The sequence below is a fragment of the Linepithema humile genome, chromosome 1, assembly GCF_040581485.1.
Source record: "Linepithema humile isolate Giens D197 chromosome 1, Lhum_UNIL_v1.0, whole genome shotgun sequence".
In the NCBI taxonomy this organism is placed as follows: Eukaryota; Metazoa; Arthropoda; class Insecta; order Hymenoptera; family Formicidae; genus Linepithema; species Linepithema humile.
The window spans coordinates 1,827,070-1,843,924 of NC_090128.1; the positions used below are offsets into that span (position 1 = coordinate 1,827,070).

The 16,855-nt window shown below is 38.5% G+C and overlaps 1 protein-coding gene across 5 annotated transcripts; it reads right to left on the reverse strand.

Annotated features, from left to right (window-relative positions):
• Positions 1-759: 759 nt before the first annotated feature.
• Positions 760-16,583, reverse strand: stj (straightjacket). 5 transcript variants are annotated; one of them, XM_067348225.1, is made up of 19 exons: positions 16,447-16,583; positions 15,275-15,461; positions 14,430-14,969; positions 13,709-14,107; positions 13,227-13,535; positions 12,768-12,824; positions 10,818-10,898; positions 10,129-10,203; positions 9,749-9,853; positions 9,456-9,527; positions 9,068-9,215; positions 7,801-7,852; positions 7,447-7,604; positions 7,056-7,194; positions 6,309-6,341; positions 4,585-4,859; positions 3,717-4,066; positions 3,283-3,519; positions 760-3,118 (listed from the first exon to the last, which is right to left on the reverse strand). In XM_067348225.1, the coding sequence occupies exons 1-19, from the start codon at positions 16,527-16,529 to the stop codon at positions 2,729-2,731; spliced, it is 3,690 nt and encodes a 1,229-aa protein (XP_067204326.1). In that variant the 5' UTR covers positions 16,530-16,583; the 3' UTR covers positions 760-2,728. The 5 variants fall into 5 exon arrangements, with proteins under 5 accessions (XP_067204326.1, XP_067204325.1, XP_067204328.1 ...); XM_067348224.1 differs by having other exon boundaries at positions 7,801-7,867; XM_067348227.1 differs by lacking the exon at positions 12,768-12,824 and having other exon boundaries at positions 7,801-7,867.
• Positions 16,584-16,855: the final 272 nt, after the last annotated feature.

Genomic DNA, 16,855 nt, shown 5'->3' on the forward strand with positions numbered 1-16,855 from the left:
TGCGCATTTGGCGGTAAAAGCACAATACTTGCTTGATACTTTCTTCTTCTTCCATGAGAATTTGTTTCATGGGATTTATCGAATGTCGGATGCATTTTGAAAATGATTAAAAAGAAGTGTTTTGATCATTTTTTTAATCAAATATAACTATATGTTTGAAATTATGGTTCGCAACACAATTTCTAATTTATTGTTGGAAAATGTATAATGACAATGATTTGTCACGAATCTATCTGAAATAAATATCGAATAACAAAAGGTAAGAATTATCATACATCCATGAATTCCAACATACAGCATACAACACACATAATTTTCTTGATTTGAAATTATTTAGTCAATAATTGACAACCATAGATCTAACGTATGATAGATAGAAATAATAGTAACAATTAGATAAACTTGAACATAGATTAATATTTGACCGTAAGATGGCTAGTGTATCTGACCAATGAAAATAATTTATGTGTTGCCAACCAAATTAATTATCACAGTTGGCTGCATTAATAACGCCCGATACTTCACAACGCGCGATTCATTCATTTGAATTGTTCGTTTAAACAAGTAAGACACGTTCGCGAACTGCAGAACAGAACTTTCTACGGGAAGAGGCTCACGCAGAATGAAGTGTGGTGTGTTGGAGAATATATTAGAGGATATTCCGGACATTCAGGACAGGATAGGCACAAGGACGGTAAGCTCGGTGCGAGAGAGAAAAAGAGAGCAGGAGATGCGATTGAAGTAAATAAGGCTAAAATCTTCTCTTGAAAAGTTGTCATTTTTTGATACGAAAACGTCCTCGTTTTACATAGGCAAGCCGTTGTACATAGCAAATCGTAATAAACTCTATGTAATACAAACAACATCGCTCCGTTCCCCGAACAAAATCCGTTCGTCGCGAGACGACGAGATTGCCATCCGGAAGCCGGAGTTAATTCAGCAATAATATACATATATAGAATGTTCGGTGATTTATACTCGATAAACATACAACGAGATTTTGTATTTCATTTTTTTTTCTTTTCTTTTTTCCACTTTTCGTCTTAACCGCGTGTCCAAAGGCACACACACACATTTCTTTACACATCTCCGTATAATACAGTAATATACAAAATTAACGTTCCGTAATCTTCTGTAAGTGTCAAATAACGACGCGGTGCCGTTTCGCCGTCGCCGCCGCCGCCGCCACCGCCGCCGCCGCCATCGTCGATCTATTAATATACAAAGCGCGAATACGAATGCCGATTGTAGCGTATTCGTGAACATGCGCCGTGTGTGAGTACGCGACCCTGCTCCGACAGCTAGAAAAATCTATGTTTCTCCAGACAATTATACATTCTATATGCTTCTTTCGCCTTGTTTGCTGAAACTTAGATTACACCACTTATTCAGATTCGAAGCCTGAAGTACCGAAAGGAAGATGGATAGATTAAAGGTAATCTGGCTGGTGAAATTGAAATGCATCGAATTTAAAGAACGGATTTGCCCGTCGATTTTTTTCTTATCTTAATCTATCCATTTTTCACGACGTACTTTTGGAATGCATCTATAAAAATTTCTCATCGAATCACAATACGCTTCTCTGCGCCATGATCGAAAGTGTGTCAGCGAACGACTCTACGCTAAGCGCATCTAATTTCTGATCATCTAATCTGATTCGACGATCGATGACGAGATGGGAGGGTAATTTTTTTTTTTTTTTGTATCTTAGCAAACATTTTGATATCGATTGCGCGTTCGCCACGTTTGATTGATCGCGTTACTTCGCGTAGAAACTTGGGCGTACCGGGCAGGATCGGATCGCACGGTAAATTCGTCTTAAGAGCAACTCGACTGCGTCCGCACAGAGGAGGGTTTACAGCCTGATCGCAGTAACGAGAGGTAGAGAGCATAGAATATCTCAGGGCGTTCGTGTGATCAGAGTTGATACACATGCTTGCCGAAAATTACGTGAAAATACGAAGAAATATCATAACGGAGAATTAGACAGATATTGCGATTTTCTAGCTGAAGAATCGTTTAATTCGTGATATAAACGTTTATAATATTATGGTCTTCTTAAAGAGTTTCGTATTTACAAAAATATACAGTAATTTAATTAAGTTAAAATATTTAATATTTAAGTATGTGGAAATATTTTAATTCAAGAAATCTTAACAAATTTTAGAAAAAGGAGAGAGAGAAAGATTTTTTTTTTGCTTTTTCTTATATCTCTCTGTTTAATTAGTTTTTCATTGGTTTTTTAATACTAGAATCTTTGAAAGGACAAATTTATTTCTTCTCCTTCAATTTTATTGCGCCACATTACACCTAAAATTGTAAAATAATTATTAATTATCAAATAATGTATCAAACATTTGTTGATATGATTTATACGTGATATCTGTTCCTGAAGTTCAAAATTAATTTCAGAGAATAATTTTGATTGCTTTAATTATTCGAAGATGCGAAGTTAAATGCAATTATGCTTGAAATCCTGGTTCGCGGAGAAAAGACAGTTTTCATCAACTGGCAAAGGCAAGAAATAATCGTGAATGAGAAAAATCGCGTCGAATCTGCGCTGTGTAGCAATTCTGATCATCGAAACGGATGTGCGAGTATCCCGACACGTTCGTCAGGCGAAATTTCGCAGTTGCGAGAGAGTCCATTCAATTCGCAGTGTATCGTGAGTTTCATTGTCGAGACCGTGTCGACCGTGGTTTAACACTGGGATCGTCGGCTACGAAATTCAGCCGAAAATATGGACGGGCCTTCCGGTCAGCGTGCACATCAGCAGCAGCATCGTCGTCAGGTGAAGCAGATTCGATCTGGCGCTTGTCGCCAGGCCGCACTGATGCTTGATCTCGCTCTCACGCGGATGCGAGCGTATGCAGGACTGCGGCCGCTTTCGCTTAAGGCCGGTGAGCGCTTTCTGGCAGACGAGCGTGTTGTTCTCGTAGTTCACCTCCTCGGGCTCGATGCTCAGCGGCGGCAACGACGTGTCGCTGCAGCCGATGTTCACCACTATCAGCAGCATGTTGCTGTGAGGCACCGGCTGCGCCACGTACGGCCGCACGCAGTTCTCGTCCGAGTCTATGTAGTACGCGTTGAACGTGGCGTTGCGCAGGTACAGGAATACCTGTGAGTAAAAACGATATGTTTGAAAATTGTAAAATAAGATAAATTAGAAATTATCAGCGAGAAACCGCTTATTCAGAGACATTCCGATCGCCATCGAGCCATCTTTCAGTTCCTTCTTAGTTGTTGAACCGCGCGGAGCAAAATTGTCGAATTTATTCTTACCTCTTGATCGCAAACTTCCAGCCGGGTGCGATTTATGAAGACGTGGTCGAAGGATCTGTCATCCTTCGGTTCGCTCGATAGGGAGGGCTTCTCGCTCTCGTCAGAATCGTTGTGGACCGATTCTTCGTCGCTGACATAGCCAAACGATTCATAATCATCCATTATGCCAGCTTTCGCCCAGACCCACGTGATCTGACTGACTAGCCAGAACACGGCTTTCTGTAGATGCTTCCATGGCTACGACATCAGAATTTTTTTTTTTTTACTTAACTCTAGAGTGGACAGAGAGCTTTCGCATTTGTTTCTAATTAAATCTCTCGTATATTTCTTGAGTCGGTTTCAATCGGCACGATTTATTATCGTTCGAGGATTAGAGAGAATGTTATTATTGAAGGATGTAAAATATTATTGTTACCGCAATTTGAAATTCTCACCGTGAGTAAAATATTGGCGGCGTTGTTAGTCTGCGCGTTCTTGAAGCATACTGCTTGATAGTCGAAGATCCTTATCCTCTCGTAGACGCCGTCCTTGACCAGACTGTTCATTATCGGACCTCTGATTTCGCCGAAGAACTTCCCGGCATCCGCTTCGCTCTTGGCCGCGATTATGTAGCCGTTGTCGTCGATCAGGTAGCATGCTAGAGTGTCGTCGCCACAGTGTTTGAGACCGCCACAACTATCCGATCCGCAATTGAATGTTATGTTCTGAAAAAGCGTCTGCAGGGCAGTGTGCTGGAATTGAAAGCCAACTACTGCGGCCGGTGCGTTCGCCTTCCCTCCCTCTCCTGCAAATTTTTTCTTTTTTTAGTATCTAGTTTTAGTTATATTCGCCGCACATATATAATTTAAATTATAGATCAATTGTAAGAAGTCTCTTTAAGTTTTATTTTTTGTTTCCTTTTATTTTCTTCGCAGCGCCGAGATTAGAACGCTATTAAGTTTTTTTTTCAATTGGAATAACTTATTTTAATTCAGTTAACTTTTAACGATTCGCTTATTTAATTCCAATTTTGACGAAGCATTCCAAGGTATTCCAGACATTTAAAGTATTCAAATATAGAATTGTGTGTCGTTCACAGAAAAAATCTATATTTATCCAAAGTTTACTTTACAATATTTAAAAAACTACGAATATTTTTTGTGAAGACTTCCAAGAAATTTTTAAAGACTGATAAAGCAATCAGTTAGTTATTAATTATTATTAATTTGCTAATTTATCACTTATTGATTTGAACATATCGAAATTGGAAGAAATTCTCTTTTCTCTCTCACTTTTGAGCAGCGGTTTTGAACGTCGACTCACCGATGAATATTGCGTGACTGGCGATAACCAGAGTGGTGTTGTCGGCACCTTCCTCGTCGATGGGGACAGAAAAGACGAAGCTCTCTGGCAGCACATAGTGTTGCTCGACCGCTCGCCTATACCACACCTCGTCGATGGCTCGGGAATGCTGCTTATTGAATTGATCCCCCGGCAACGGCACGTCTTCGTCCATCGGGTAGTTCTGCCACCTGGTCAGACCGCTGTGCGTGGCCATGAACGCCAGGGTGATTCCGAAGCGTTGTTGGAATTGCTTCCTACGGGAAAAGTACACCTCAATGACGGTGAAGCGGGTCGTCCGATTCGACTCGAACTGGCGTTTACTTGCGCATTTACAAGAGCGTCTTACGATACACACTCGAGTCGCAAATACAATATGATGTACACAAGCCTCAAAGTTTTGCGCAAGCTTGCAAACTCGCTCGCGCCATTTGCTCACTGTGACTTTGCGGAAAATAGCATTCAAAATAAAAATAGAAGAAGACTACATCGCAAATCATATTGTTTTATAATCGCGATTGGTAAGAAAGATACAGTCGTGAATATTCGTCAAACAAAATCATTCGTTGAAGATAAATCACGCTGCTCCATCATTCCTTGCGTATGTTTAATATTTTTGCATAATGTGTGGATTTTTATTAATTTCTTTATTGTCGAGATAAATTAAATATGTACTAAAGTAAGATTCACTATGAAAGATTTTACGGCTAGAGAAAGAATTATTTAGAATGGCGCGAATGAGCGGATGGATACTTTCAAAGACACTATTGCAGCAATTGATCAATTGCATGTCGGAAAAGTCCTCTTGCTTTACAGCGTTACTCGCAAAGCGTTCCTCCTCTTCAGGCTTCCGTTCCTGAAAGATGACGTTTGTCCTACGGCGGCTTGCAAGCTAATCTGCGCCGACCTCGAGATGTTGAAAGACGAAGAGAGAGAGAGAGAGAGAGAGAGAGAGAGACCAAGAGAGAAAGAAAGAGAGAGAGAGAGAAAAAAAGACATTAACAAAATTAAGACATAAAAAGAGAAAGAAAGCCAAAATTAAATTGGTATAGCGAATCAATCGAGAAAAAAAGAATTGCGAGAAATTTTAACAATTCAAATACGAAAATATGAAAAAGATAACAAACGTAATTTTCCAATGAGAAATTGTTGAGTGGAAGGAAATAGAGATTTTGCAAGATGCACGGAAAATATGTGATGAAATATTTACAATACAGTCTGCAATAAATAGAAACTCGATATTGTAGCTGTCCGCTACAATCGACGATAATTGGATCAATTAATTTTTTAAAACAATTTTTGTGTGCTTCCTTCGAATGGATGATGTACTTTGCACACGATCTTATTCTGCTTTGTTCTGACCGAATTACGGCGGCGGCGCATTACGATGATAATCAAATGAGTGCGCAGCATCAATTAATAAAAGTTTTTGTTATTCAAGTGAATTCAAGTAAACAGGAGCTCTATTAAACAGAAAAATTATGTATTTTTTTTAATGGAAACAAAGAAAGAACAAAGTGAAGAAAAGTACCGAATAGAATCTATGATACAGAGAGACAGAGAGAGAGAGAGAGAGAGTGCTAAGAAAAGAGGAGAAAGATAGGAAGGGAGAAAGCCGGCGCTTGCATTACAATATACGATATACGAACGGACGAGAGTTAATTCGTTACTTTCTAAGAATGTAAGGTGCGTTGTGATGGCGTTACCTGGTCATCTGAGTCATCAGCCTAGCTAAAGGTCTGCATGGCGTCAAAGTGGTAATATTAGTCAAAAGGAACAGGTGCATTTCTCTATCCTCTTAAAACCAAGAGTAAAACAAGACGAAGAAATAGAGAGAGAGAGAGAGAGAAAGAGAGAAAGAGAGAGAGAGAGAGAAAGAGAAAAATTGTGCACAAAATATAGAAACAAAGTATAATATGGGGCGAAATATTCGTGTGTAAAAGTGAGCGCGAGTGTAAGTTTTAATTGCGATAAGGAAAACACGAGTGATAGAGAAAGAGTGACGTCTCCGTCCTGAAGACGTGCCGAGCAGCGAATAGACACTCGATTTTTATTTCTACGAAAATGTTTTGACGCATCATCTCTTGATACATAGATCATCGACAATTTTAACTTGTTAATTTAAAATCTCTAACTTCAGAATTTTGCTCTGTCAAATTATTTTTTGATTTTTTTGATTTAATAAATGTTATTTTTTATCAGATGTATGATGTCCCTGAAACAATATTATATAGCGATTAATTTTTACGCGTTAATTTTAAAATTTCGAATTTATTAACAACGGATTGATATAAAATTCGAGTAGTTTTATTGAAAAAATTCGACCAGCTAATCACGTGCTCGGTTATGTGAATAACGAGGAAAGGAAAATTCGTTTCCCCGATAGTTGGCTGGCCGCATGCTGCATAGAGTGATTTTACGTCTTATGGCTAATCAATCAAAATTATGCTCACCCTGATTCTTCGCGGTTGGTGCTGGGATTTGCTGGGGTTTGCTGGGCAAACCACTCGGTTACCTTAGCGTCAAACACCAGACTTTGCAGTAGATTCCTGTCGCAGTAATACGAGTTCCGATCGGCTTTGTAAGGATTTGCTGTCAAAATAACATAAATATAATATCATTTTTTATAAATTGCATTTATTTTATGAATACAAATTTAATAGACTCAAATTACTTCTATCTCGATTTTAAATCTACGTTACGAAATTATGAAAATTGTTTTTTATAAATATACAGCAGTGGAAAAAATTATTTTGGTATTGTGCGAAGCATTTTTGTGAAATATGTAATAACACACAGTGATAAAAAATGACATATACATAATCAATGAACCTCGTGACTTACGATGAGAGCTATGATTGGAACTCGTGGCGGAGTATTCCGGCGGCTGGGATCGCTGCTTCATGTCGATCCACTTCCAGCCTGGCTGACGGGTACGCTCCAGAAAGTGCAGGAGCTGCAACTCCGAGGTTTCGAACCTGTGTTCACCCTCGTAGTGGTACCTAAGGTTCAAGAAATTCGTATAAATAAGTCTTATCGCGCGATGGATCTGCTCTTTCTAGTTGCGTTTCTTTTCTTCTCCCTCATCGAATAGCGCACACTTATCGCATTTTAGTACAGGAGGCATAATTTGGAACTAAAAAGAACAGACCTCGCATAAACTGAGATTTTTCGTTGCAAAGAACTCGTGCGACTTACTTGCAGTACATCCAATCGGGGTGCACCCGCCAGTTACTACCCGCGAAGTAATCTGTCACGTTTTTCCCTACAATAGTCCAAATAGTTCAAATCTGGCGATGTACAGATTTAGATACCGATCAGCGACGAAAGCTTCGATAAATTAAAGAGAAGAAAGCTAGCAGCTTAACTTAGCGTTTGAAGACATTAAGATTGTCAATGAATTTGATTTACAAGTTGTTGCGTTTCCATCTCATGGCGAATAAAAATAAAAATATTATTTTCGTAATTTAGAAAAATTAGTTGTTCTAACCGCTATCTTTGTTTCCAAGATAATATTTGTGTCTTTTAAGAAAATATGAATGTTATATTATTGTAGCATTTTGTATTAATTGAATTTTGAAAGCTTGATAAACATTTCCAAACTTCTAAAAGCATGACAAGCGTTTCCAAACAACTTTCCCATTTGTCTCGTTTATATAGAAATATTTATTAAGAGATTGTAACTTTGCTTGCCAGAATCGACGCGATAAATGTTCCCTCCACGGCAGAAACAAAAGTTTCCCTATCGGGAACTTTGGTTTTATGTGAAGCGTCCGGCGATATCGTGAATCTCACAATTGACGTGACACAAAGCCCACTCCTCAAACATTTCTCCAACTTTGAACTAAGTTTGCCAGAACTTTATGACGAAACTTTACGATCGTCCCGTATATATGAGATCCTACATAAAATCTATATTTAGACAGGAAACTTATTGTGCTCATGTCAACTTTCGCGAAGCTCATCACAAGGTGTTAAAGAATAGATCAAACTGCCCCGGCCGTCTGATCATAAACATCATTTTCTACTGAAAAAGTTTTCAGCTTTGTTGCTGATTTGTTTGCACTTTTAGAAGACCTTAACTGAAATTTCTCGACTTTTTATCGATATTTCTTCTAAAATATATTTAAATTAAAAAATTTATATTATGACAAATGTACAAATAATACTAGTTAAAGAATTCTGACATAGGTTGTCAATATTTTTAAGTGAAAAATATAATGATGTTAAATAAATAGTTTGATATAATATTACATTGCATATTAACAAATAAAAAAAATCATCATTTAATCAAACGCGATTATCTTTTAGCATTTGAGAAAGTTAAACAGTTTTTATCTAATAAAGAAACATTTGAGATGGAATAAGCGGCTCTTCGTAAGAATTGATCAATTTTTACGAAAAGAAAATCGTTTCAAAGCTTTCGTCGTTGCGCAGGATATTTCGATAGGATGAAAATACGTACCTTTAGCGTGAGATCGATGTATCTCCTCGGTAGCGCGCACGTGATAATTTCCAATGTGATCGTGCTCGGGTAAGCTAACCACTATAGTGAACGGTGTGTCCATAATTCCCGTATAATCATATTTTCTCTTCACCCTGCCGACACGTTTCTAGAGAAGCAACACAATTAATTAATAAATTTAATAAAGATAAATATCAATCTTTAGATATCGAATAATAACTGTACTATATTATTTTTTTAAATATTTTTCTATTTTTTTTGCATTTTCTTTGATATTTTTTTGAAAAAAATGTTGGGAATATTAGAAGAATTTTTTAACTGCAATTATAAGACTGAAACTATCATTGAATTATATATTTAGCGTTAAATGTTATAGCAATTTACTCACCATATTATCGTAATGATATTTTGTATGGAGTGTCACGCTACCATTCGCCTGATTCACCACATCGTTGCGAAGCTGCGCAAAATGCGATAAAAATTACATGATAGCTTATTTAATTACTTAAATACTAGCCACACGTGTAACTATAGTGTTGCATAAGTGTACGCGTCACTGATGTTCAACTTTTATTACAGAAATTACTTTATTTGTTGAAAATTTTCTAGCTAAGCATTTGAAAATTTTAATAATTTACTATTTTATATACTTTTTTAAGTTTTTATAAAATTTTTATTTACCATAACCATGCCTTCGTCAAATTCTCTGGGGCCTTTGTCGTTATCCATTAGCTCGATCTCCGCCATATCGACGCTGTTATACGCCGGTTTCAAAATGCCCTGGAACTGTTTTCGCATAACGTATGTTATTTTTACCGTTTTTATTATTAAAAGTATAAAATAATTCAATGTGTCGAGAGATACAAAAAAATTTAATACACACGATATCGAATTAAATATACAAAAAATTCAATATACATAATAATTCATGAGGTCATGAAAAAAAATTTCGCAATTCTACGTAATATAGACATCAGATTGTCTGTTGTGTACGTGATACGAGCACACCTATAGACAAGTGTGCAGAATTCAATATGCTAATATGATTAAAAGAGCATTACCACTGGCCGGAGATCGGGATGAATCAGGATGAAACCATTATTAGTCACGATGAATGCGTAGCCGTTGACGCCAAGCTGGTCCCATGCGCACGAGAAAAAAGAGAAAAAAAAACATACAATGAAAAATCGTATTATCGTGATTTACATTCGTCATGCATCGTCAATTGATGCAGCTGTCGGCTTCGTAAAAGGCTATGATGGATATTAATAGCATTTCCGTGCCAACTCTTCTTAATAGAGTCGTGTTCGATGCCCAAAGAGGCACTTGACCCCTCATTTAAGTATCTCATTTATTATTTTAGTATCGTACTGTTTCATCATATCGTGTAACGTCGATTACGGAACACTTTAACTTATCCCTCGAATCTAATCTATGACAAATACATTAAGCAATAGAAGCTAAAGGTAGCGTTATTAATGATCAAAATTTTATTTTTTAAATAAATAAATTTGGAAATATTCAGCCAGTTGATAAAATAATTGATTTTAATTAATTTTAACTCTCATAAATCTTGAAATTTAGAAATCTTGATTGCGTAATCTGTTGTATCTCGGGTTTGAAATATTCCGAATCAATATTCATTTGCAGCTGCTTGATTACTGTTGTCGCCATTATTGCCGACAATAAAAATAAATGATAAAATGAACAGAATTGAAATTAATGTAATTGGCAGTATAATTACACTCACCATGTGCGGAATCATTAGCTTCTGGATCTCTTCGATTGGTACATCCGTGCCGGCAACACCGAGGAGATTGGCGATCATTGTCTGCGCAGATAATTAATGATACGTTTATTAAAGAATCTGCCGCCCGTTGCGTGACGCCGCTATCATGTCATGACAACGTCGTTATGTCCGAAATAAATTACGAATTATTATCATCTCATAAGTCGCATAACCAGAAGCGTAATCTACCTTCTCCAACAACGTTCTATCACAATGAGTTCGTCTACAGAAAAAACACGTCTCAATATAAGTATCAAGAAACCATACGTGTGAGAGTCGTATGTCACCCCCTCGCGTGTGTTTAACGATGAGCATGGTCTTAATTTTTTTGGTCGATGAAACATGAACGATAAACGTGAAAACGTTTATCTGAATTATTAGCATGATAATTAGCTCTGCATTATTGCAAATTTTGCAGAGCGATATCGTCACTAAACGTTTTCTCGAATAAAAATGGCATTTATAGTAAAATATTTGAAAAACAATTGGCGAATATATTAAGAATGTAGAAAATCGCGTAAATATCAAAATTGCCTTTGGAGGTATTTATATATGAAAAAAAATGTTTAATTGCAAAATTGCGCGCGAGAGGGACGAGTAATAAAAAGAGTGTGAGTCTTTTGCGATTAGACGCAATAACTAGCTCAACTACTATCTCAATGTGTGCGATAATAATAATAATAATAATGATACACACAATGAAAACTATGATAATTAAACAACAAATTCTCTCTATGATTAATTAACAACATCGGACGCAGGCTACCCTAAGTGTTAGTTTAAGTAACAATTAACTCTGTCCTTTCGAAGTGACGACCTTTCTCTCTTTTCTTACTTCAGACAAAAATTATGTATTTCTTTTTTGTAACATGTAAGAATAATTTTTTAAAAATAATTTTATTTTAATTTTAATAATTTTTAATAAGTACATGAGAGATAAAATTTTCGTTTAGCTGGATGTCACAAGATTGTGTGTGCGAGATTAATTAAGATAATATTCAGAGAGGTCGTCTCTTGAATTAGATCTACGAATGTCTCTGACTAACGAAATCTAGCACTCAATAAACTGCCAAAATTCGTATTCGTGTACGTGCGTGCCTGCTCGTAATGGAAGGAGCAAGTGTTTGGAAGGAACAATTATTATTATTAGCGTGATAAAAAATCGCATTATTCTTCTATTACAATTTTAAATTTTATTTTCTTTTTCAAAATTAAAATTAAATCTTTTTTCGGAGTCGATCGATTTTGAAGGTTCGAGCTAATGTGTTTTTTTTTTTTTTTTTTTTTCTTTTCTTATTCACTTGCTCCTCTCCGATTAATATTTCTCTCTCGCATTATATAGATGTATAGTTATAGTCACTGCAGAACGATCTCTACGAATCAATCTTTATACGAGGAAATTTTTTTCGCCGTACTCAATCCAACAGGCGGGCAGAACTTTGCCTTTTTCTACTCGTCTCGACAGGACACAGGGTAGACTAACGTACCTAAACCTACCTAATAACTTGAAATAATCCCAGTAACTAACGTTAGAGATCAACATAAGATACCAGAGAGTCGAATGTGGACCTAAAAGAGATCTATGCGCGTCCACGACCTCGTCCCAGCATCTTTTGCAACGCGACTAAATTTTTCCAAGAACAGAAACTGCCGCTCGAGCGTTCTCACGTTTATTATTATCAATATCTCACGTTCATTCACATTATCGACTCGGAATGAGAGTACTCTACGAGTTCGATGAGTCTAACGAGTGATGAATTAAGATCTGTTAAACGGATTAGAATTGAAGATGAGGTCGTAGGTCGTCGGTCGCGCGCGAGAAAAACGAAAGGTAAAGGTACAGGATGTACTCTATATGCATCATAGAACAACGTTGCTTGAGCTTTTTTTTTTTTTGCTTTAGCTGCCAACCTCTCTTGTCTCTGTCACCCAGTACGCTTCGTTCACCAGCACTTGCCTTGTGATGTTCTGTGGACAAAGAGGAGCTTAAAACCGGGGCAAGTGCAGCGTAGGATTTATACCGTGGGAGAATGTGATTCGCGCGGGAAGCTTTTATCTCACATTTTCTTCACTTTCGGGTATATGGAGAAAAGAATTTATGTATATGCAAAATTTCGGGAATTTATGAGAGACATCGCGAGAAACGTGATGAAATGGAGACACATATAACAGACAAAAAGTGAGTGATTTTTTTGACAATGACAAGCGATTTCGAAGTTCTCAAACGTACGAGAAAACGATTCGAGCTTGATCCTTCTCGGCCGTTCTTCATCGACAATGTATAGGCTAATTGTCGTCTTTTGCGCCGGCCGACTTTCAATGTTTCTTTCTCTTTTTCTCAGAATAATAAGAAACGAATGAGAATCTTACTGCGTTCTCGCGCCGATCGAACACCGGCATGCTAACCGAAGTCATCAGCTTGTAATTAGGCTTGTTCTGTTCGCTGTCCTCGTGCCACCGCTTCTTCCAGAAGCGCCGATCCTCCTCCAAATTCAAGTACTTCTTATTTCGGTGGTAGAGCAGGAAGCGCTCCTTCTGCTCCTCGCTCTCGCGCTGCTCCCACAGCCAGTCGGTGATCTTCGGGTCGGTTATGTCGGCGTACACGGGCGTCCAGATGGTCGGATGGTCCGTGCGACCTAGCACAAGCGGCCTCGCCATTACCGGCACATATTTTAGCACCTGGTAAACACAGAAAAAAATTCCATAAACAAACAGATCGAAATTGCTGCGGTGAAACGGAATGGTTGTCTCGAGTGTTTGTGAGAAACTCTACTCTCTAGTCTTCCGTATTAAAATTTCTACGATTAGCAAATTGGCCGTTAAACTGGTTAATAAATTCGACGATGCCCGACCTCCTCTCTCACTTCCGCCGGGGTGCACAGATGCACGTAGTATCCTCGGTTCGCGCAGGCCATCCAGTTCACTTCGCGCGTGTCCGCGACCTCCCGGCCGATCAGATAGGTGAACACGCGGACGGGCATGTCCGTCGGCTCGTCCTGATCTTTCCAATTGTACGTCTTGAAGATCTCATTGTAGTTGTACGGCACGCCGTCGGTGATCAGCATGATCGCTTGATTGCACTTGGCACCCTCCCGCTCGTTGCGGAACACCTCGAGCAGCTCGAACGCGGTGGTTAGCGCCAGGGTGAAGTTGGCGATGTTCACCGTCTCGAGGTCCGATATGGCTAGCTTCAGCTCCCGTACGTTCGCCAGATTCGCCTGGACGAGAGTGTCGTTGAAACACGGCACCACCTGAAAAATTAACAATTCATTTCTAATCATTCAGTCGACAGTATTATTAATTAAGATTCGTTTATATCTGTATGCTTGGATCAAGAGTGCGCATTGTAAGAATCGCGGTTTCTTCAGAATATTCGTAACAGTATAATTTAACTTTTTATTTGTGAATCGATCGAATTGATCAAAATGTTTCTTACCGATTTTAGTTTGCACATTTCTGGGTCTTTCTAATCTTTCTAATAAAGTATCTTTCATTGCGCATTTAAAATCTTTGATAATTGCAATTTCTTTTGTAATAAATTTTGAGGAATTTTTTTTTAAATTACTCTTTTACCTCTTTGGTCACGTTGTTGAACGTGATAATGTTGACGAAGTCATTGTTGCCGAGAGTGTCGAGGATGTTGTTTATAACGTGCCTAGCGATTTCTCGTCGTATGCCGGTCATGCTACCGGACGTGTCCATCAGGATGAGAATGTCCTTAGGACTGGTGGCCGCCTCGATGTACCAGCTTCTCGTCCGGCAATCGAACAGATCCACCGGCTGCATGCTCCAATTTATGGCCGGGTACTGGCGCATGAAGCCGGTCGCGCTGCCGAAATACTGCCAGGACAACGACGGGTCCTGCTCGTAATTATTGATGAAGGTACGGTCGAGCTCTTCGGACCACTTGATAGCGCGGATGACATTCGACGCGCGCTCGTACACGTTTGTAGGCACATGCACTGCCGACATGTTGAGGTTTACGTAACCGCCGAAGTGTCGACTGTTCTCGAAGTCGATTGTGTTGTTCTTTGCGTTGACAAACTCGTAGGACTCCGGCGGATCCATAGGAGGGGACGACATCGCTGACGTCTCGGCCACGTCCATTATCCTCTGAAAGCAAAAATGGAATTGGAATACGCTTAAAGATATCGAAAGAATTAAAAAAAAAAATTGATTTTCTGATTTTGCATTGATACGATTTTGTTCTCATATTTTTTTACAATTGTATCAAAGATTTTATTCTGCAGGATAACATAAAAAATTAACTTCTCGTTCTTTAAGGGTTAGAAAAATCTAATAATAAAATGCTCGGTAAAGATAAACGGAAATTAGTTCAGTGAGCGATCGTATGGTATCTATTAATTAAGATGCGATTTGTAATTTCAGTCGCAATTGGATGAATAAGAAAATCGTACCTTTATAGCCGAAATCTTGGACTCCATCATGGTCTTGATGTCTTTAGCGATTTCGTGCACGAGGGTTCTTCCGTCACGTGGTGTGACTTCCGCTGTCTTGTAACTCTCTCGAAACTTGTCCATCTTCGTCACATACTTGCCCAACGTCCATAGTTCGTAGCCTAACTTGTTCGCCCATGTTCTCACTCTGTCATATGAAATAGCAAAGAGCAACAACAATGATTATTGTGATGGCAAAGTTAGTGAGACAATCTTACGATTTAATTTATTATTTGTTTATATTACATCGTATTTTATTAATTTCTATTATTTCTTCATTAATATGTGTAAGATCTCATATGACGAATGATACGCAAAAGAAAACACGGCGAACAATAACATTGTGCGAATAATTAATTGATTGAATACGACGGTGACCTAACGAAACAGTATTCTTATATATTCGTGAATAAATCCATTTCTCGATGAGAAGTACGAGCAAACATGAGTCATAATTTCACTTTCCTACAAGTGAATCAAAAAAGTTACCCGTTTTACTTTAATTTGAGCGTATAAAACAATTAATTTTGTTGAACTTAATAATAATGCGAATAATCTCTTCGTGAAACAACAATACAGTGGTTTAAAAAAATTATATTATAAAAATTGATTTTTATAAAATTTTAACAAAATTATTCGACATTTGAGAAAGAAAATTGTAAATAAAAAGTCACAAATATTTTATCAGCTTATCAGTTACAGAAACAGACTTGCCATAATATTTATCATACAAAATCATGAATAATTAACAGTTTTTGCATATTTTCTGTCCACTAGACGAAAACGACTCGGTGGATTGAGTGTTAAAAAATGTTTAAACGTTAAGAAAGTAATGCAGTTTTTTTAAACACCACTGTATTAAAAAATAAATGCATTAATAATTTTCTGTTGTTCTTAAATCTGTCTGTTATATAGAGCACGCCGTCGCTGCGACGATTCCATCGACAGACACGGTCCTTCACGGTTGACCTAAATATCATTTATCGCCTCATTACCACGTACACGGTGGAGCGTTCGTGTTTATTGTGTCACGAAACGCGCGAGATGTTGACGATACCGCTGCGGTACATTACGAGGGATCGCACAAACAGAGACAAGGCGGATTATCGGGACGCCACGAGCGTTGTTCTTACATTTCGAACTGGGTGCTGCTGCTACGATCGGGTACCTCGATCAGAATCAGAACGACGACGACAGGTAAGAAGCAGGACCTCATAACTTTCCCCTGAACCACCTTCGTCTGGCCACCCTTTGGTCCGTTCCCTGCCGGAGGGTTGTTCACGCGAGGGCACGCTAAACAAAACTGAGGCTGGCGTCTCGCATCAAGGATGCTGGCGGTCGTCCTGGTCGACGTGATCGGTCGTCGTTGTCGTCGTCGCCGTTGTCGTCGTCGTCGTCGTGCGCACTCACTAACTCACGGTGGCGACTCACTCGGGGTTTATGCGCTCTCTTCGCTCTTTCAGGTTTATCGATTTTCCACAGACAGGCTTGCGCACCGGGCGCCACGAACCGAATGACACGGCGGCTACATTGACTGCCGGG

Excerpts from the sequence above, each read along its gene's own strand:
- stj (XM_067348224.1), bottom strand. The coding sequence starts at position 16,529 with ATGAGGTCCTGCTTCTTACCTGTCGTCGTCGTTCTGATTCTGATCGAG. Across the intron at positions 10,204-10,817 it reads AGCTAATGATTCCGCACATG|CTTGGCGTCAACGGCTACGC; the intron begins GTGAGTGTAATT and ends GCATGGGACCAG. Across the intron at positions 7,195-7,446 it reads TTCCAATCATAGCTCTCATC|CAAATCCTTACAAAGCCGAT; the intron begins GTAAGTCACGAG and ends TTATTTTGACAG.